The 22369-nt window shown below is 52.4% G+C and overlaps 1 protein-coding gene across 1 annotated transcript in view; it reads right to left on the reverse strand.

The window, feature by feature from the left end:
* Window positions 1-2200: 2200 nt before the first annotated feature.
* The window catches only part of Slc35f3 (solute carrier family 35 member F3), a 204184-nt gene continuing 184015 nt past the window's right edge, over window positions 2201-22369 (reverse strand). The window contains exons 4-8 of the mRNA XM_055617574.1: window positions 13487-13706; window positions 9581-9706; window positions 8507-8699; window positions 7065-7154; window positions 2201-3717 (exon numbers count right to left, since the gene is read on the reverse strand). Coding sequence (XP_055473549.1) covers window positions 3482-3717; window positions 7065-7154; window positions 8507-8699; window positions 9581-9706; window positions 13487-13706 — 865 coding nt within the window. The 3' untranslated portion in view covers window positions 2201-3481. The remainder of the gene's footprint in view (window positions 3718-7064; window positions 7155-8506; window positions 8700-9580; window positions 9707-13486; window positions 13707-22369) is intronic.

Below are 22369 nucleotides of genomic sequence, written 5' to 3' on the forward strand. Positions count from 1 at the left end.
GCCCGGACTCACTACACAGCCAGGGTGGTCTCAGGTTTGCGGTGGACCTCTTGTTTTGCCTCTTGCATTAGATTACAGGAGTGCTTGAGTTTGGCCTTCCCAGGGATCTCGAAAGCACAGCTGCATGGCACCTGTCCTTTTGAGTCGGGCTTGCTTCATCCTGCACAAGGGCCTCACAGGCCAGATATGTTGCAGCGGGCCAGAGTTCACGTATCGATTTCTAAGGCTGAACAGGTCTTCGCTGTAAGAGTGCACCACGTTTTGTTTATGCATATGTAGATAAATCTTCCCATTCATACATCTGTCAGCTACCCATCTGTGCTCTTCTGCCCTTGGGGTATCATCAACAATGGTGCCCTGAAAGCAGCTGTGCAGATGTCTTGTGTAGTCTTTGCTTCCAGTTCTTTTTTATTTGTTTGTTTTCAAGATAGGGTTTCTCTCTGTAGCCCTGGCTGTCCTGGACTCGCTTTGTAGACATGCTGGCCTTGAGCTCACAGAGATCCACCTGCCTCTCCCTCCCTGAGTGCTGGCAATTCTTTTTTTTTTTAATTATAAGCTTTTTCTTACGATATATTTTGATCATGCTTTTCCTCTCCCCCAACTGCACCCAGAGCCTTCTGAACTCTGTATCCATCAACTTCACCCCCTCTATCTCTTTAAAAAACAAAACCCCCAAAGGAACTACAGAAACAAAACAAACCCACAAAGATACAAAACAGGTAACAACATAATATACGCAAACTACTGACCCGCAAGACAAAAAGAAAAAAAAAAAAAAAACTCCCAAAAAGGAAAACAAGACAAAAAATTTACAAAAATACTATTTTCTTTGTCTTGTTTTGGCCATTTAGTCAGGAACATGGTTGCTCACCCCGAGGCATGGTTAATATACCCAGGAGATGCCATAGGTCAGGGGACCGCAGTGGCAGGGAGCTTCCTGTCAGGGATGAGAGTCTGTCTGCCTCCCCTCTCAGCGCTGGGACCCTGTCCTGTGTGCGGTGTCTGGAGGGCTGTTCCCTCGACAGATGCCACCTCTGGCTCTCACAGTCTTCTCATCTTCCCTACAGACCCAGAGTCAGGAGGGGAGGGCTTTGCTGAGGACATCCCATTGGGACTGAGTGTCCCCACGTCTCTCTCTGCACGCTGTGCCCTTGGGGATCCTGGGTTCGCCTTCTGCAAGAAGAAGCTTCCCTGATGGTGAGAAAGCCACTTTCCAGGGTGCCAGCTGGGGCGGCCTCTGGGGGTCCCTGAGAGGGCAGCAGGAAGAGCTCCCTCCTCTTTATCTTTAAATTAAAAGAGTTTATGGTGTCCTGCCAGCATGTACGGATGCGTACTACGTGTGTGCCTGGTACCTGTGGACCCCAGGAGGTGTCAGGTCTCCTGGAACTGGAGTTACAGACAGTTGTGAGCCACCTGGTGGATGCTGGGAACCAAACTTGGATCCTTTGGAGGAGCAGCCATCGCTGTTAACTGCCGAGCCCGCCCTAGCCCCTCCCCCCTTGTTTAATCTTAATGAGCTGATAGGAGAAGATTGATTTGCTACAGGCAAGGTATCTCCAACTTTATGATGCTGTGTCTTTGGAAGGAAATGGTCCCTGGGCTGGTTACATGAAGTGTTTGGCGGTGGAGATGACAGGCCAGAGCTTCCAACCGGTGTTGCCTTTTGGGCTTTCTGGAGTGGAGACTGCAGGTGTGGGTGGCCGGGCTCTTACCCACCTTCCGGAACCCTGCCCTCTGCAGCCCTGCGAGACACCTGGGTCTCAGAGCTCATGGCTACAGCTGCCTGGACACGGCTTCACCCACCCTTCTGCTCCGTTGCCTGCGGTGCTGGGGTTAGAGCACACATCCACATGTGTGCGTGCATGTGTTCATGTGTGCATACGTGTGCGTGCATGCACATGCCTGTGTGTACATGTGAATGCATGCATGCATGTGAGAGGGCATGCTGTGTGTTTGTGGGTGTTTGCTGTACATACAAATGCACAAATGCGGCGGGCTCTGGGAACGTGAACTCAGCTTCTCCTGCTTGTTACCTGAGCCTTGCTCCCGGGCCGTTTCTTCAGCCCCAGAGACCGACAGTTCCTGTGACTGCTGGGCAGCTGTGTGTCGCCACAGCAACAGGCACCGGACAGGCTGCATCAGGACCCTCAGTGGGGCCGACAACGTGGCGCCAGGAGCACACTTGACGCTTTACTTTGTTTCAAATATTTTATTAATCTATTTGGCCAAACAAGTAATGGAAACTGAGGGTAGTAACTGGCTAAAAAGTTCAGGTCATGAGTGCCCCTTTCCCCCAGGAAACGAAAGACTCCGTGGTTCCAGAGTGCACCATTGGGATATGACACCGTTTCAAAATCAGGTTCCCATTTGTAGGTAACAATGTAAACTTCAAATATGGTAAACTCTAGCCGTGGTCCCTCTGCACGGATCTGTCACAGATAGAAGTTCTGGCAGACCTAAATGGCGTGAGGAAACAGCCGGCCTAAGGTTTCTTAAGGTTTTCCAGACTCGGCAAATGCCATTTCCTCTTGGTCTGGAAGTGAAGGCCACCAGCATTTCCTCCCCCAGCGCAGCTGCTGGGCATGCCACACATGGCCAACTGCCTTCCAAACACACCGGCCACCAGCTTTGTCGCTTGTACACACATAGACACACAGAATTTGTGTTTTTTTTTTTTTTTTTTTTAAGATTTCTACATCTAAATCATAAGACAGCGCCAGGGACATGCGATGTCACCTCGCTTTGCACAGGGAAGGACGGAGGGGCTATAGAAGGCACTAGGTTCTCCTTGGGGTCCTCTGAAGACACCAGGGCAGGCCAGCACACTCACGTTTCTGTTTTCTATCATGTGACCTGCGCAGGTCTGTCCTCCATTTATCTTCCTGTCCATCACCCTTTACTGCTTCACCTCCCTCTTCCCTCCCATCCACCCATCTGTCCACCACCTGTCTATCCATCTGAATGCTTATCCATCCATCCACATGTCCATCCATCCATCCATCCATGCATCCATCCATCCATCCATCCGGATTAACTGACATTATCTTTTGGTTCATTGAAATTCCTTAAAGTTAAGTATACAGTTCTGGTATAAAACAAAATATGACCTACTATAGCTGAAAAATAATCACAGTGTACAATGTCATTTTCAGATGCTGAGAGGCAGAGTTTTTGCCCTGGCTTGTCCAGCCGGCCTGTCCTCTGAAGCAATCGCTGCGAGGCTCACTGTACCCCACTTTACATTCATTGAAGAAGCACTGAGAGGTTCTTTTCTCTTTCGTTTTGAATTGGTACCCTTAAGTGGAAGGTCTGATGTGGAAAAGTGCAAGCAAATTGGACATGCCAATAAATACCGTAGAACTTACTGCGGATTACCAAAACTGTACACTTATGTACACCTCGCCCAGCTGAGGCTCCTTCCTCAGGAGCAGAGCTCAAAAGCGTTACCACGGGGGCGTCCCAGAGTCCTCGAGGGGTGGTCTCAGCGAGCGAGGGACGGCCGGGCTCTTCTGCTCCTGCTCTGGGCGCCGGTGCCCGCATCCCCGCTGGTCTCTGCTGTCTCCTCCTTCTTCCTCACCTTGAGGCGGGTGAGCAGCTTGATCAGCCAAACATCCCACTCTTCTGGGAGCAGCAGCAGGAGGAAGCCCAGGCCGATGATGACGATGGCGATGACCCGGACCCCGTTGAAGACTATCTGACTGGTGTAGTGGTCGACCACTGTGGGAGACAGAGCGTTACTCAGCAGCAGGGCTGTGCACGAGGGGCAGGCCAGGCGCCCATAGGCGTGGGCTGGCGTGGCCTCTGATACGGCACCTGTCCCTCTCGTCACCTGCCTCCCCGGAGACCTCAGGCCTGTGTGTTACCATCACATCTCATCCAGCACCTGAATGTAAATGGTGACTGGAGTGTGAGAAAAAAATAAACGGAGAGTAACTGAGAGTGTAAGGGTACTGATACATGCCAAAGCTTGATTCTGGCTAATCTGGGGCTTGGGGATGAAGAAAATACTATTTTCTATTTATATTTTTGGTACTTTTCACATTATCTTTGATGTCATACATGACACTTATTTTATAATTTAATCTCACTATATGTGTATACATATGTGTATGTTTCAATAAGCAAACCTGACCCTGTTCTTTTAGGATACTATTTGTGAATTTCTTTTTAAAATTCTATTTATCTGTCTGTCTATCATCTATCTGTCTATCATCTCTCTATCATCTATCTGGCTAATATTGATTTATCTATCATCTGTCTATCATTGATCTATCTATTATCTCTCTATTATCTATCTGTATCTATCTATCTATCTATCTATCTATCTATCATCTATCTATCATCTGTCTATCTATCCATCCATCTAATGTGTATGCATATGATCTTGTGAGTGGTCAAAGGCCAACTTTTGGAAGTAATTTCTCTTCTTTCAGATTTCAGGAATCTAACTTAGGTCACCAGGCATGGTGGCAAGTGCCTTTACCCACCATCTCACCCCACCCCTACCATTTTTGTTTCCTAGAGTTTCATGTAGCCCAGGCTATCCTTGGACTATGTAGCTGAGGAAGACTTGAATTCCTGATTCCACTTCCCAGGTGCTGGGGTGACACGTGAGTGCCAGCACACCCAACTTCAATGGAGAATTCTTGTTGTTCCATGCCCGCTGATTCCTACGAGGCTCAAAGTCCGAGGGGAGGCGGTTCTCTGAGGGCTTTTGTAGAGACCCCTGGCTTGTCCTGATGGGCAACCAGGTAACAGGGTGAAATGGGAAGTTTAGATGAGTTTGTAAGAATCTAATTCTCCTAACAGCCCCAATGGTGCTGTCCAGGCTGAGGACACCTCTCCTCTCTCCTTACCTAACCCAGGCTGAGCCCATGTGAAGCCTGCCTACCTCAGGAGAGAGAGCCTTAAAAACAATCACAACAAAGCCCTCCTTCTAATGGGGCTGCAGACTTAAGAGTTCACAGCTCTGAGTACCGACTGCCTGGGCAGCTGTCCCCTGACTGCCTGGACAGCTGTCCTTGCTCACCTTGCTGGGGCTTGTTCCTCCTCTCAGCCATGGCTTGGATCTGCTACTTCCCTGCCTCACCTCCTTCTCTCCACTCCCTAACCAGAGGGCAACAGTTCACCCCAAAGCCAGTTCTTCCCAGAGTTCCTGAGGGCTCTCAGAAACACCAGTTATTAACGCTGACAAGTTAACTCACTGGCTGGCGATGCTCACCCAGAGTCCTCTGAGCTGACACAGGTGTGCGAGGCAGGCTGGCAGCTGCTCTGCTCCACCAAGTTCCGGAGCACTGGGCCCTGCCTTCCTCTGCCTGTCAGGACTCCTGCCTCTGACAAGGGATTACCCCTGTGTTTTGCAGGTAAGCCACAGGAAACGTTTCTTACTAATCTTCGGCTGCAGGCTGTAGCCAGAGTAACCCTCCGTGCCAAATAAGGTGGGCTGCGCCTTTTACCATGTCCTCATGAACCACCCAACTGTGGGGGGCGCTGGGTAAGGAGCGTCTTCCAGAAGCCCGTCATACTCAGACTGCAGCTGTTGAATGCCTTCTTCCCGTTCAAGCCTCTGTGTGTGTGTGTACACGTGCAGGGTGTACACGGGTGCCGTGTGTGGAGACGAGGGGCAGCTTCAGCTGTTGTTCCTTGCACACCAGCTGCCTTTTGGCAGCACGGTCTCTCTCTAGCTTAGCGTGCAGTAAGTAGTTCCGGCTGGCTGGTCCACCAGCCCAGGGATCCTTCTGTGCGTGCTTCCTCAGTGCTGCAACTACAAGGCTGTGTCACCACTCTGTCCGACCATCCCACTCTGAAGTGCCATTTTATGGATTGTGTCCTTTACTCCTCAATAAAAAAAAAAAGGGCAGGCGCAGCCTTCAACTGCCAGGAGACCAAAGGGCAGATGCGTGGGGACTGCAGACTCCAGGATGGGGTTGGAAGTGGGGGGTGGGGTGGGCCCAGTGTTCTGAGGCCCATGAGACACCTGGGAGAGCCTGGCCAAGGTGAGGCGGCACAAAGAGCTGTGGGGCAGGGCAGGGCGGGGGTCTGGTGCGGGGGAGGGGAGCCAGGCTTCAGGGGTGTCTCTTCTGCAGACTCTACTGTGAAGAGGATATGGGTTAGGTCCCCGGGGCCAGTCCTCTAATGGCCTGGGATCAGGGGTCCAGAGGCAACTTTGCAGGAAGCCAGGGCACGAGGCAAAGGATTCTGGAGAGGAAATATAAAGCTCACACCAGTGTAAGGCAGCCAGGGAGAGCAGGTAAGGGACGGGTGAAGGCAGGCTTTTGGAAGAACTGCTGACGTGTCAGCTACAGGGCCCCAGGGCAGGACAAAGCAGGTTCACATCCAAACAAAGGGCTTTCACCCTCTCCCCAGAGGCAGGAGGAAATAACATTCCTGCCTCACTGGAGGGCCAACCTGTTTCCACATGACTTCCCAATGTGGCAACTTTTCCCCAACAAAGCCACTTGCAAAAAAAAATGAGTTGTTTTCTGCCCCACGCTTTTCTAGGTTCAGTTTTTGTTGCTCATTGGAGACAGCCTTGGACTTGCTGGCTTAGTGGGAACAGTCTTGGACTTTGTGTGCTCAGTGGGGACAGCCTTGAACTTTCTATGCTTAGTAGGGTCAGCTTTGGACTTTCTGTGCTCAGTTGGGAAAAGAAGTTTCTCTGCTAAATTGGCCCTGATGGCACACACCTGTAATCCCAGAGGCTGGGCAAATTCATACTGCCCGGGCTACAAAGTGAGTTCAAGGCTAGCCAGACCCTGCCTCAAAATAAAATGTTTCGAAAGACTGAGGAGACAGATGAGTGGTAGGAGCTAGCTAGGGAGGCTGCTGGCTCCATCCCAAGTCCAGCAGAATAGTTAAAAGAACAACAGAAATGCACACATGTCGAGGGAAAACACTGCCTAAACACTAGACAGCTTCACACTAGATGCATCTTCTCTCTTTGCAGAGGTTAAGCATTACGCAGCAGCCACAGTGATGCTGGACGAGGGTGGAGATTTGACGGTGTGCACCTGTGTGTGAGCCCAGCAGATGGTGTGCACAGACATCCGGGAGGCGGTGCTTACCTGCATTCACGGGGACACTGAGGACAATTCCAAGAGACATCAGTGTGGGGTACGTGACAGCGATTCCAAAATTTAATACAATATTGAATGCTGAAATACAGATTGGAGACCGGAGTTACTCACAACTGCTCTGCCCTTGGCTGACCTGTTTGACCCCGGTTTCTCAGGGAGACGAGAGGCAGGCAAAGAGTCCTGGCATTGCATGAACTTAAGCTTCTCCCTGCAGGTCTGGGATTGCGCTAGGAGGAGCGTTCTAACAAGTCACAGACCCTGAGCTTTGGAAAAGGGAAAGGGTCTGGAAAGGGTGGCCAAAGGGCTGCCTCCGTTCTTCACTGATGGCCCCATTGCTGGGGTGGCTGAATAGGGATGTGACATGTCCTGATTAGCTTTAATTGACAACCTGATACCCTGTCACCTGAAGTGGGGGTCTCATGAGGAACTGCCCAGATCAGACTGACCGGTGGACACACCTTCATTGTTAATGATGTCAGAGGGCCTGGCCCATGGAGGGAAGAGGCAATCCTTAGGCAGGCAGACCTAGGCCGCCGAAGCTAGCTGAGCGTAACCCAGCGACAGCTAAGAAGCCAGCGAGCAACGTCTTCTATAGCTTCAAGCTCCTGGGCGAGCCCCTGCCCTGATTCCCTTTGTGTGGACTGTGGCCTGGAAGTGATCCTGGTGAATCCTTTCCTCCTCCGAGCTGCTTTTGGCCATTGTATTTGTCACAGCAGCAAAGGGAAGCTAGAATGACCTCATGAGGCACCTCGTCACTTTTCTGCCTAGCAACAGCCTCCATCTAGCGGTGCTGGTGGTGATGATGGCAAAACCATAGTGAGAACGGTAACTAACCATCTTTACTGAACAGTGGCGCTTTAGCAATGCCGTTGGGCACCTGTTACATGGACGCACTAACCCCAGACTGCCACTGTGCTGTCAGAACAGCAATGGTTGCTGGGACGGTTACCATGACAACAACCACGATTCTACAGAGCCCTCATAAACTCCAAGGAGTGGGACTGGAGAGATGGCTCAGCAGGTAAGAGCATCTGTTCTCTCCGAGGACCCAGGTTCAATTCCCAGCACTGACATCAGACAGTTCACAGCTGCTGGTAACTCCAGCTCCAGGACACCTGACCACCTCCTCTGGCCTCCACGTTGACAGGCACATATCCACTCACTCGTACACACGGACATATAAATAAAAATGAAGACAGTGGGTAAGGAGGTGGCTCGGTAATTTAAGAGCACTTAGCACTTACAGTGAAATAAACCCATCTTTCTAAAGCCCTACCTTCCAAGGCCACCCCAAAAATCTTTTTAAAAAACCTTAAGTATTGTCTTTATGCAAGGACTTTGACAAATGGCGCACTCTAGGACAGCAGGAGAGCGAGTTCTGCGCCCGCCGCTGCTTGCAGGGGCTTCTGCCTCGGACTGGTGCCACTTACTCAGCAGGAGAAGGGAAAACCCGCAGAGGTTTGCCCACGGGATGTCGTCAAAGGAGTCCCAGTGCTCCACCCTGGTGAAGTACAGGACCACGGGGATGCAGGTGATGAAGAGGATGTTGAACACGCCCAGGATGGACAGGAACAAGGCCGCTTCCCCGAACTTGGCGCTGCCCAGCAGCAGCTTGAACAGAACCTGCGCGAGAGAGGAGGAGGTGAGACACACCGGCGGCCACGCAGGACCGTGCATGCGCGCCACGTTCCGGCGGGGTCGCGCTTGTCTGTCAGTGAAGGTTGGTGAGGCTTGCTGGAGTGGTGGAGCCCACGTGTGTAAGAGCAACTGAGACACGGTTGCATCCGGCCTCACAGAGCTCAGACCCAGCAGCATGGGTGTGCATAGGTTGTGCGCTGTGTTCACAGTGCTGCGTCCCTTACAACTATCTGCTGTGACTGCACACCCTCTCAGGAGACTCCTTGTGGCTCCATTGCCTGGTCACTGACTCACATACGTGCAGGCAGTAGGGAAAGGGAGTGAAGATCCTCTCCCTGCCCCGTTATCCACCCCACAGCAGGCCCCACTGCGCTGTGAACAGCCATTTGTGTTCTAGTCAGGCAGTTAGGAAGCACTTTCCGGCCACTTCTAACGTTTTGTCAAAACTTTGTCCTTCTTCTCTGAGGCAAAGGCTCACCACTTGCTTGTGGCAGTGCTCCTGCCTCAGTGAATGACCATGGCAGGACAGACCATGAGCCACTCTGCCCAGCTCTTGCCAGGGATACATTTGTGCATTCATTTCACAGGTAGTGTTGAGCCACTCGTGGGCCAGGATTTACCCAGCAAAGCTACCCATGTAATCCAGGCTTCATGCCCCATCAGGCACAAACACAGAGCAGGCTAGGGACCCGGTGTTTTTCAGCTGCCTGCCTGGGCCCTGCCCCGGTGCTGTCTACCTCTTGATGCACACTGAAAGTGTCTGTTCTTCTTAGAGGCCCAGACACCACCCATCCAGAGGGACGGGCTGAGGGCCCCAGAGCTCTGCTGCCCCCAGCCTGCTGGGAGAGCAGGTTCACCGAGCCTACCTTGTAGAGGGCCGACATAGACGCAGAGCCCACCACGAGGGCTATACCCGTCACCGAGTGACTGTGGAAGCCATCCGCGTAGGTCATCATGACAATGCCTGCGATGGCGAGGATGGCGGCCACAATCTGTAGGGAGGGAGGGACCGTCGTCAGGGACTCGGGAGCCACAGGGCTTGAGAGCTGGGGTGTGCGGCCTGAGGGGTTCCTCCAGGTGGAGGGGAGGGTTGCTTTGTCCTGACCCCCGGGCCGGTGGAGGCACTGATGGGCGGTCCTTAAGGGACACCTTCCTGAGCTTGGTGTAACCTGAATCCTGAGGCAGGGGAAGCCAGGGTGGTGGTCTCTGGCTTGTCATCTCAGGCTGCGGCCCCCTGACAGGTGGGGACAGGCTGCTCAGTCTTGACAGGGCCTGAGAGACAGCTGGTGACCACCTGGGAACTACTGAGCTCTTTCCCAGCCTTTGGTACCTCACGGGGCCTGGATTCGGCGTTCCTTGCCCGGAATAGCAGAGGTGTCCTCCCTGGCACACCAGCAGCAGAGCCTGACTGCATCACTGCCCATTGAGAGCCTCGGGCCACATCCTGACCTGGAAGTGTGGCTTCTCTCCCTTCTCCCCTAGCTGGCTCTTCCTGGATCTCCCCTATACGCTGTACTTAGCACAAAGGAGAGCGTGCTCCGGAATCCAGAACAAAGCGCGAAGGGTGGCAGCCGCAGAATTTACAGAGCCCCAGGAAACGAGAGGGGTGAGCCTCCAAAACTGACCTAAGCTGTAGGGTCCGCCTGGGGTGCTGCTGTGTGCCCGTAACCCCAGCTCTGAGGAGGTGGGGTCAGGACAATCAAACTTCAGGGTCATTCTTGGCTACCTAGTGAATATGAGGGCAGCCTGGTATGTAGGGAGCCCAGGAAAAGGGAAGGGAGGAGGAGGAGGGGAGGGGAGTGGAGAAGAGGGAGGGAGGGAGGGAGAGAGAGACAGACAGAGCCAGAGAGTGATAGAGAGAGGGAGGGAGAGAAAGACAGAGTGAGAGACAGAGACAGAAAGACAGAGTGAGAGAGAGACAGACAGAGAGAGAGACCAGATTTCCGATGACTCCAAAAGCCCAAATGACTGACATCTGATGTGACAGAGAAGAATGGGTTATTTTTCCTGAAGACTAGCAAGGCAGAGCCCAGCCTCCCCCACTCTCTTCACTACTGGTTAGAAATCAACAGTTAAGAGCTTCCTCCCCAGCTGTGCAAAAGAGTCAGGGGTCAAGACAGAAGAGGTGAGGGTTGCCTGGCTCCCCTCCGCTGTGGAGACAAACAAGCCAGGCCCTGTGGGTTCACCAAGGCAGCTGGCACCAGAGACAATGACTTTCCTGAGGTCCAGGTCTGACAGGGGTGCCTGCTCTCCGAGCTCAGCAGCCCCTACGGGAGGTGGAGGTGTGTGGACAGCTTCCCCCTCACACTCAGGGTTCTCAGGAAGAAGGTCAGAGCCCATCCCCTCCTCCCATCTGTGAGTGCAGGGAGCCCAGGGGTAAGGTGGAAGGCCCACCTGCTCCATGCTCCATGCACTGAGGCACGGGGGCTTTGGTTTTGATTTCAGTGACATGTTCCCTGCCCATTTTCGGTGCTACAGTAAAGTCTCCTCAGACCCTGTTTGTCTGTGGATTCACAAGTTTTGAATACAACTTCTTAATCCAGGGCACCAGACAGTGACCTCTCTTCCCCATTGTCCACTTTAAAGACTGAAAAGCCAAGGGACCCACAGTCTGGCCGCCTGCTCCCGGTAGAGCATCTGGCCACCATGGGAGAGGCTCTGGCCCAGGGCACACACAGGCAACACTTGTGTGTAGAGAACGGACGCCTGAGCAGCCTCTGCAGCACCCTGCCCCATGACTCCAGGATGACCAGGGTCTCCGAAGTATCACAAGGCACATCTCCTTATTTTCAGGCCTGTCTGCCTGGCCTAGGTGCCCCTCCCACCTTCAAGAATCTGTACCTGGGTGACTGGACGCAATGGCTCTAATCCCATAAGTCTTGTTTGCTGCTCCCCTAGCTTTCACCTCCCCATCACCCTGTACACACACACACACACACACACACACACACACACACACACACACGAGGAACCTTGGTCATCATATCCTTCATGACTATGAAGCTGGCACTGTTCACTCAGCCCCCAGGCTGGAAATTACAATAGCTCTTAAGGCTTTGGAAATCCCCTAGCGGAAGCAGCTGCCTGGCCCTGCCCACTACCTGAACGCCGAGGGATTTGTGCACAGTTGGAAATGACCCTGCGCTTATGTCTCCAACTGTCTACTGTTCGGTCTCCCAGATTCCACTAGCGGCCTGAGCTTTGGGTTGACCCTGCCAATTGCAATGGGTAGTCTCCAGTTAGAAGAGCCCCTGGGCTGGCCCCGTGGCCTCTCCCGGAGCACTGGCCACTGACAGCCTCAGCACAAACCTGCAGTGAACGCTTTCCTCAGACACTGGCAGGCTGCACCCCAGCAGAGGGGCGCTGGGAAGTTTCCTCTCCACAGTCAACACACAAGCACAGCTCTCAACCACCCTTCGTTCTGCGAGTCAGCCGAGAGGTCAGATTTGTCCACGCCCACGTCTCCCTACCTCAGACCAGCCTGTTTTCTCTGCAGCCAGCACCGCTGACCTTGAACACACTCTTTCCTGCTTGGGGTATCTCATCACACCCCAAAGCACTACGCAGTCTCTTGGTTGTGTGTCCCCCAAGTAAAGCTGGGAATGGGACAGCAGGCACCAGTGTCCCGGGGACCCTGAGGCTTTAGCTCTCCATCTGTGCGGAGCACCTGCGGTCCTCCCCGAGATGCAGCACACCACGTATCTGCTGAAGGCTTTTCTGGGCGGCAGCCCGGGGCGTGAGTTTTTATTCCAAAATTAACACCGAGCCTCAAAACAAACTCCCCCCACCCGCTGAGAAGCTAAAAATATGAACCAGTAGTTGACTCATGTCCCCACTGCTGTTTGTGGAACTCAGGTGGGTGTCAGCCCACCCTTAAGGTGATGTCATTGTATCCAAGTGGAGCAAGGACACAGTGGGGGCCTGGCGGCTGCCTCTCCATGGTTGCCAGCGTGGCTTGCGAGAGTGGGGCTCCCCAGCACCGGGGCCTGAGTGTGCAGGAGGAAGGAGGAGATGATCAGCTGCACCTCGAGGGGCCAGGGTTCTGTCCTGCTCTGTGACAAGAGCATGAACAGCAAAGGCAGACCCTGGCCACCAGGGGGCCAGGCAGAGAGCCACCAAAGCTCTGTGTCCTCTCCCTGGGCCTCTCCGTCCTCCTGCTGGTGTCTGACATCCACTTGTCACGCTCCACACTGTCAGGAAAAGTGGCTAATGTTTAGTCTACTATGACTCTCCTGGAAAATTCCAGGCCACACGAGGAACGCCACTGTATTTGCCTTTGATCTACAGATTGAAATGAAATGTGCTCCCCCCAGCCCCCTCCAATCCCAGTTCTAATTTTTTGATTCAGACTACACTGTCCAGGTCCCATGCTTCCCACACATGTGCATACCCAAGGTGTGCTCAGGGGTTCAGGTGCATCCTAGCCGGAGAGGCAGAATGTTGCCAGATAGCCCCTAGCTGTAGGCACACCCATGCCCAACGCTGCGCATCAGAAGGGGCGGGCAGAGATCAGCGCAAGGTCATCACCACTCCTCAGCTGACTCCCTGCTTGGCGCACACTTCAGGGAATGCTGTGGAAAAGCCTTGGATTTCACAGGTGCTGGTCTAGCACAGTTGGCGAGCAAGAAGGTCTACAAGCTACAGCAAGAACTGAGTGCTGCTGAGAGTCGGGACAGTGGCTGTCAGCCGGTGCTGGCAGTCCAGCACGCCAACGGGCAGGCTCTGGTTGGCATGACTGTGGGATGCAGGAGGACAGACAGTGGAGAACTTACCCTCACGCCCATGAATCTGTCCCTGAGAACGATCCATGACAGCAGGAAAACAAAGGCCTTGTTGCAGCAGAAGAGAACAGAGACGTCTGTGGCGTTTATCTTCTTTATTGCGTGTAAGTACAGGTAGTTTGTGAGAGTCCACAGGACACCAAAAGGAGCTGCCTTGGTAAAGAACACTTTCAGAGTCAGGCCGTTGTCTCCAAAAAACCGACAGCATTCCCTAAAACAGGAGAGGGAGAGAGAGGCGGTGTTAGCATCTTGGGTTCACACAGACCATGGCTTGTCCTCTGCTCAGCTAACAAGTACAAGAAAATACATCAGGGCTGGTAGCATTTGCCCAGCGTGCAAGAAGTCCTGGGTTTCGCCCCCAGCACTGCGGGAACCAGGTCTGCAGGCAAGAGCCTGCAATCCCAGCACGTGGGAGGTGGAGGCAGGAGAATCAGAAATCCAAGGTCATCTTCAACTACCCGGTGAGTTTTGAGCCAACTTCACTAGGTGAGATCCTGCCTCAAAGCAAAAGAAGCAGAAGAAAGGCCAGGGTCTCTTACCTCCTGCTATTTTTACTGTTTACTGATGTGTGTGCACGGCCTGTCTCCTTGGATGTGCAGGTGGCTGTGAGGCCAGAAGAGGATGCTGGGTCCCTGGAGCTGGGGTGGGAGGTGAGTGTGCGCTGCCTCACACTGTGGCCTTTCTCTTTCTCTCCCTGTGACCTGATATACGAGCTCTTTGTCCCTTTCGCTTACTCCAAATTCGGAGCTGATGGCTTTCCTGGCAGGTGTGTAGGTATTATCTGACCCAAGTCCACAGTGGCCAACTGAGGGGTTCTGTAACTTTCAATAGAAAAATAAAGCCACAGCCAGGGGCGTCTGATCCAAGACTCCTGGGCTGCAGGCTCAGCACAGAATTCCAAACTTACTGAAACACGGAGATGCTTTTTGCAGCTTGATTGCATGGATTTCAAGTGTGAACACTGCAGATAAGAATGTCACAAAGATGTCTTAAAAGATGGAAAACTCTGTGTGGGGTAGACTGTTTCACATTTATTTATTTATTGATGGGGAATAAGAACGGTGTGGTCAAACACAGATGTGCACTTTATAAAGATTTACTTGTGTGTATGTGTGGGTGCCCCTGTTTGAGTTTTGTACACATGTTGCAGATACCCATGGAGTCTAAAAAGGGGTTTCAGACCCCAGCAGCTGGGGGTATAGGCAGTTGTGAGCTGCCTTATGTGCTTGCTAGGAACTGAACTTGGGTCCTCTGCAGGATGGGACTTTCTGAACACACTATGCGCTCCGGCTGTGACGCAAACAGTCTGAGCACCCTGCACATCTTCTGCCTACTCCATCCTGTGAAAGCTCACATCTCCCCTCCCCAAGCCGACCCAAGACAGAAGCAGCAGACACACCCAGGAGGGCAGGAATTAACAAGATGGGAGCAGACAGACACACTGCAGAGGCAACCTTACAGACCCTTGCAGATTTTCCACCACTATCTCACTGCTATCTCAAAAATGTTGAAGAACAGCAAAGTCTGCCTTTCACAGTCAGTGGAAGAAGCCAGGAAGGGGAGGCGGGGTCTGTGACGGGCACGGTGAGCCTGTGGAGAGGGGGTGTCCAGCCATGGCTGTCTGGGAGCGAGGATCCTGAAGATCCCAGTTAGGAGGATGGCTGTCCCAGATGTCCTGTTCAGGCTTACAGATGTGGTATACCTCAATGGCAGCTGGCCTGGGACTTAGTGGATTCAGGCCTTACTAATCCTTACAGAGACGACGAAGAGACATCACTAGCCAAAGACCAAATATGCTCGATTGGGGAGCAGTGTGCCTAGGTCACAGAATAGAAAAATCCAGCAATGAAAGAAAATTAAAACCCAGAGCCAAAGGGGGTTTGGAAATATTGTGAATTTAATTTTGTCATTTGTTCTAATCTAAATGCAGTCTGTGTTGTTTATTAGTTGACTCTGAGGTCATGAAAGAAACAGAGAAATTCCTGGAGAGGGAACTGAGCTGTAAGGTGGGAAGGACGGACAGAGGTTTGTCCCCTGCGCTGAGCCTGCAGTCCTAGTACCGCGCACAGCGCCCCCATTCTGTTCCTATGGTGACAGCGGCGCTGCTTCTGTTCCGAGCACCTCAGGCACCTTCTGATAGCATGCCAGCCTGGCTTTCTGTGGCGCTCTCTCCAGCTCTCAGGGGTCCCTGCAGGAGGGAGGACAACTTCCTTCACGGCTCTCATGCTGGTGTTACACACTTCCCTGAGCGTGCCAATAGGGTCACGGGCTTTGTCCTGATGTGAACACCAAATTGTTTCCTGTACTTCATAAGGGATCACCGCGTGTTGGTGAACCTCAACGGCTCCTCACAGTTCACACTTTTCCCAGTGAAATGTGGGGAGACTGGGGAACGTTGAGGAAGTGGGACTGGACGGTGGGAACAGGGCACAGGGTGCGCCTGGGAGAGCCACGCCAGCCCCTGGTTCCTGCCTTACTCTCTGCCGCCTGGTCCCTCACGATGTGAACGGCCTTAGTCTCAGGTTCTGCCACGCCTGCTCCGCAGTGATGTGGGACCTTCTGCAGCAGTGAGCTGAGCTGACCTGTGAGGGGGTGTGGTCAGCACAGCATGGAGTCACTAAGGACCCTGCAGTACGCAGGTCTCTGCTACAGAGCGTGAATCACATGAATCACGCTGTGGCTCACACACACTCCCCCACCCGCTCCCAAAACAACCCCCCCCAAACCACACAAGCCTTCTCTAAACTAAGAAACTTTCTTCACCTCTTCTGTCATTTTTTTTTTTTCTGCATATCTTCCCTGTGGCTTTCTGGAGCTTCTTTTAGTTTAATATTGGGGATTCCTATTTGGTCTTTTTTTTTTTTTTTAATCTGTTTTTGTCTTTTGTCCTTTTTCTCCTTCTCTTGATTTTATTTTACAGACAATTATCTTGAGTTCCAACTCCCCTATCAAACATTTAAAATTACTATTTTTAATTTTCAAGAGCAGTTGAGATCCATAGGATAGTACAGGGGGGTAAGGCTGATCCCTTCCGTGGGAGGCAGCAAAAGGCCCGTCAGATCACCTGTTAGCAGAACATGAAATGCCAGGGAAATCCTGCCCAGCACAGAGTCAGCTGACTGAACTTCTTTACTGAACTTGAGTGATTCGCTGAGGTGGGCGAGCAAATGAGAAAACAAGTATCTATGAAACACGAGCAAGTGGTTGTGAGAAAGAAAGTAATCTTGAAAACTAATTATAAGATAAACAAAGTTTAAAATCACAGTAGAAGGATTGGACTATAAATAAATAAATATAAATGTTTCCTCCCATAAGATGATAGGAAATAAAATCAGGAATACAGCAGAAAGCCCGATATTAAACCAAAGAAGAAGCAACAGCAGAATGAAATGACAAGGAGAGGTGGGAAAGCCGCCAAGGCCCTGAGGAGACAGAGCTCCATACGGTGCCGCCAGGCACCCCGCCTGCACCCAGAACAGCACAGAACTTCAAGACACACGTTTCTGAAATACAGGCCTAAAGACGTTATTTAAAACCTCCCAGGAGAAAGCCAGGCATGGTGGGCACGCCTGTGTGAAAGCATCTGAGGGGCAGAGACAGGAGGACTGTAATACGAGGTCTGCATGGGCTATAAAGGAAGACCCCCACCTCAAGAAAACCAAGGGAAAAAACAGGCCATGGGACAGGAAAGCATAGTAGGACCAGGCATCTCAGCAGCAAAAACAGAAGCTAGACTGTCATGGACACCGTAAACACCGAGTAAACACTTTTCTAGGTATTGTTATGTAGCCAGCCACAGAAACAGTGCTTGACAACTTTGTCTCCCAAGTCCCCAGAGAGAATTCTCAGTGTCAACAGGAAGGGTAAACTGAGGAAGCAGCAGATGTAGCAGGGCAGCAGCAGCAGCAGCAGCAGCAGCAGGGAGAGACAGCAGCAGCAGCAGCAGCAGGCAGGAGCAGAAGCAGGAGGCAGCAGGGAGAGACAGCAGCAGCAGCAGCAGCAGCAGCAGCAACAGCAGGCAGGGGCAGAAGCAGGAGGCAGGGGCAGCAGCAGGGGCAGAAGCAGCAGCAGCAACAGCAGGCAGGGGCAGAAGCAGGAGCCGGGAGCAGCAGCAGGCAGAAGAATGGTTAGCATGTGCCTGTGGGAGGCTCCAGGGTGAGGGGAGACTCCTGCAGTCTCAAGGGAGAACAGGGAAAATAATAATCGTTTGTTAGAAAGACAGCAACAGGCAAATGAAAGTCAAGACAAATCAGCTTTTGTTTTTTAAGGCAAACATGACTGCAGGAGAAATAGGGGTTGTTTGTGAAGAGACATGGTCAGTAGACAACCTTAGCACACTCAGGATAATAAACACTCTTAACCCCACACTGGGACACCGTCATTTTGGAGGAAATGAAACAAGGGAAAGCAGGCTGTGGCAGCACAGGAGCCAGTATGTTTAAGAAAGGCTGAAGAAGAACTTCACTGAGTTCAACTAAGAGCCAGGGGAGATTATCTACAAGGCCTTGGAGGCACAGAGGAGAGCCGGCAGGAGCAGGAGCCACTGTCTGCGGGCAGCATTGCCTTCACTTTCCTCTTTTGGTTGGTAAAGTATGTAAACGCACTCACTGAAAACACAAATTCATTTAAAACACACCAGAGAGAGGTCAGGTCTCTGTGCTGGAAGCTGCCAGGGGTACTCTGAAGTCAGAGAGGAAGAGAGAAAGGGAGGGAGGGAAGAAGGGAGGGAGGGACAGAAGGAGGAAGGAAGGGACAGAAGTAGGGAGGCAGGGAGGGAAGGAGAAAGGGAGACAGGAAGACAGGGAGGAAGGGAGGGAAGGAGAGAAGGAGGGAGGGAAGGAGAGAAGGAGAGAGGGAAGGAGGGAGGGAGGGGGAAGGAGGGCACGCTGTGACTCACAGATGGAAGGACCCACTCAGTTGTAAAAAGATGTGGGTGTAAAGCCAGCCTCATAGCCTGAGCTGCTCTTCAGTGATTTCCCATAATCCTCTTTCCTTTGCATTTCCATTTCAGTGCATCTAAGCCTCTCTACCCTGAGACACACAGAGAAAAGCAAGCATGGCCCTTAGCCCCTTCTCTTCTCCTTAGTGTGTCTGACCTCTGTGGTTAGCTGTCCTCTGTGTTACCAGTCCTCACCAGCCCCTGAGGGCAACCACCTTCATGCTGCTGATTCCCCCAGGCGCTGCTGGATGCTCCTGTTACCCTTGAAGCCTCTGGCATGACGGTCTGTTCCTCACAGGCTGCTCTCTTGCCTTGCCCTCAGCTCCCTCCCAGAACTCCCCCTATGTTTCCAACCCCAGCTGCATGGATGCTCCCTGTCCTCTGGGGACAGGGTTTCATCCGCACAGCCCCTACATGCCTCCACCTGCAGGCAATCCTCTCTGGAGCCTCAACTTACCCTCTGAACAAACAGCAGACCTATTCTGTGGGGCCAGAGCCCAGCGGGTCTCTACAGTCCGTCTGCTGTGTTTGGACATCTGGAACACTTTAAATCTAGCTTTCTGGGTACCCTGACACCTCACTCTAGCTAGTACCACAGCTCCTGTTTCTACCCAGACTGGAAGCTTTGGAGTTACTCTTAGCAACTCCTTTTCTTTCCTCACATCAAATTTGCCACCAAGCCCTGAAGATTATTATTCCTAACTATTTTATTCCCACGGCCACGGTCCAAGTCTGGGCCCCTGTCACTCTCACCTGGCCCACCTCTGGAGCCTAATCTAGTCCACCATCTGTACCAAGCCTGCTGCAGTCCAGGAAGACGAAACTGCTTCAAAACAAACAGACTGAGGGCTCTATCACCGTCTGCAAAATCCCAGGCGCCTCACCAGGCCGGGACACGTTTCCTGAAACACCATTCACAACAGAAGGTGACCGGTTTCCAGAGAGAGCATCCGTGTCTCTGCCGCCACCACAGGCTCATGGCACTGCCTGGCCTGTCACTCCCAGAACTGGAAAGGTGGTTCTGCTTCACTTTCGGGATCCAGAAGAGCAACATCATTGGAAATTTTATGCAGAAAATGAAACGAGTCAGTTACTGTGTATGCAAGCACACAGACACGACTCCGGGCAAACTGTGCATGCAAGCACACAGACACGACTGCGGGCATCGGACTTTGCTATGCGGCGTGTCTACAGTGTGTCCGCAGTGCCGTGGGGCTGATTCTGCGGACCCGCGAAGCGACAACGCCCTCACTCTGCGCCTGCCTCGAAAGCCGCCGTGCCCCACCTGCCTCGGAAGCTGACCACCGTCCCCTACTTTGTTTCACATAAACCGCCAGGGTCCAGACCGACCGTGCTGAGCGGCCCTTCCTCTTAAGGCTGAGCTGTAGTCCACGGTGGGCACGGAGAGTCTTTTAAATGATTTTCTCCCGGGTGGGCAATGGAAGGACTCGACGGCACTCCTGCTCATCTTCTGCTTCCTTTTTACGTTTTGGTCCGTTCACGGCGAGGATTTTTATTCTGCACACCCCTAAGCTTGAGGCTGCCACCTCTGCTCTCTAAGAGGCCAGGACACAGCTGCACTTGGCCACCCGCCCTGAGCCGTCGGCCCTCCATCGGGGCCTCCCTTCTTTCCGAAGGTCTCTCTATCCCTCCTAGTGTGCGCCGGTCTTCAAGACAGCGTCATCGCTTTGCCTCCCCCACTTTAGGCATTTACTTTACTGCTTTTAGTCATGTACATGTGTGTGTTGGGGTGTGGGTATGTGCATGTGAGTGCAGGGGTCGGTGGAGGCCAAAAGAGGGTGTGGGATCCTCCGGAGCTGGAGTCACGGTGGTTCTGAGCCACCAGACATGGATGCTGGGAGTCAGCTGTGGTCCTGGAAGAGCAGCACTCAGTCACGGAGCCAGCTCTCCATCCTGTCTTCTTTTCTTGAAGGCCAGTTGCACCAGGAATTCACTTAGAATTCCGGGATCACACATACGTTTTGCCCCTTGAAGTTGACATTGCATTGTCTTCCAGTTTCCAGTGTCTCTGTTGAAAAGCCTCGAACACGCTGTCCGCATTGCTCTTTCCAGTGACTCTGCACCAGCTCCCTGAGGCTTCCCCTCAGCATTTTTGCACATTCTTTGCTTTGGTATTTGTGCTGTAATGCTCTTCAGAGGTCCTTACCCACACAGTGGAGTCTGTAAACCCGTGGCTTGATGCTTCTGTCAGCGTCACACTTCTTGGCCAGTGTAGACTCTGCAGACACACACAGCAGCTCCCTCTGTGCGTCTGCCTCTCTTTAGCACTCCCCTCATCTCTGGGTCGGCTTGAGTACCTTCTAGGACCTTTACAGCTTACGCATCCTAATGTTTGCTGTGTCTAACCTGCTGTTAAGCCCACCAGACCTTACCTGTTCCTCATGATGCTTTCCACTTCCAGCACATCCTTTGATTATTTTCCAAACATGTCAGTTCCCTGGTCAAATTCTTTGTATCTGTGTGTATCCCATGAGCAAAATAGCAAAAGCCACTCTGCACCTTCATGTGCCCCTGGCTCTGCTTCTGCTCTCTTTTATCTGATCCTCAGGTCCTGTGTTTCTTTCAAGGGCTTAATGTGTGTGTGTGTTTAATTAATGAAAAACTAATTATGAAAATCATACTGCTGTAGATGATGCTACTTTTTATAATGCAGATGGATTATAGATTACAAATATTCCTCTATTGGGTTATTATTTGGCACGAAGGTACCACTTCAGCCAGCTCACGCGTGTGTCTCCCTTAGTCTCTTTCACTCTTGGCTCAGAGCCCTGACAGGGGCGCTGCTGAAAGCAGCGGTTTCTTACCAACATCTCTCCTGCTTGATGGGTCTGCAGTCCAGTTCTCCCCCGGGAGAGTGAGACTACCAAGTAAAGACTTGATGCAGCCTTTGCTCTTGGTTTCTACGTCTGACCCCAGCTATCCAGGACTCGGGCGTCAGGCCAGGCCTGGGGGCGGCTGCGGGCGGAAGCCGGTTGCAGGTGGCTCTTTCCTGCGGGATCTGTAATAGGGTCTTGACCCCCGGCCATGCCGACATCAGTGACTTTCTGGGTTTGTCTTCTGGTCTCAGTGTGTGTCACATGGTCTTGGCTAATGCGTTCTGATTGGCTCAGCCGATCCGCTCTGTGAACAGGGAAACTCTGCAAGAGGAAACAGCAGATGTGAGGCCTGCTCCGTGCTTCCCTCCACTCTGGGGTCTTGGTGTTCAAGTCCCGGCTGTACCTTTGCTTTGGTGCCCTCAAATAACTTTTGTGAAAACATTTGTTTTCCAACGTGTATAATTCTTCTCAGAAGGGGTGTTAGTTTGACTGCCATAGGCCTGGCCCCTCTGTTTAGGCAGCTAGGGCTCTGGGGCTTTGAGGAGGCAGGGCAGGGTCTGGATAGGGGATAGCTCACAGGCTGGAAGAGTGGTGAGAACGTGAGGTCCTACCTATTCATAATCCACACACGTACACACCCCCACAGCCACACACGTAGATTCACGTGCCCCCACGCAGACACGGAGCACACACAGTGTAACAGGACGTGACTCCGTCCCACGGCACCGCTGACGTCCTGTGCTGTTCACAGATACACTCTAGGCCCCGCACCTTTTGGCCAGCTCTTCTCCTCCTGTCCTTCCCTCCTCCGTCTGCCAGCTCCCGGAAACCACTGCTCTACAGCCCGAACCTCAGCCCATTTCAGTTTCTCTGTCTAGTTAGGGCCGGGTAATACTCGCCCTTCTTCTCAGCTTATTTCACTGAGCACAGTGTCCTTTAGGATATGCTTCTGTTTGTGGCCCACTGTGAAGGGGGCTGCCGGAAATAAAGGAATGTCTCTGTGTCTTCAACATTCAGGGTTCAACTCCTTTCATCTACACCCAAAAATGGTGTAGGAGCCTCTTTCCTGTCTTCCACAGTGGCTGTATTACTTTATAT

Source organism: Psammomys obesus, unplaced genomic scaffold (assembly GCF_907164565.1).
Source record: "Psammomys obesus unplaced genomic scaffold, mPsaObe1.curated_primary_1811, whole genome shotgun sequence".
Taxonomy (NCBI): domain Eukaryota; kingdom Metazoa; phylum Chordata; class Mammalia; order Rodentia; family Muridae; genus Psammomys; species Psammomys obesus.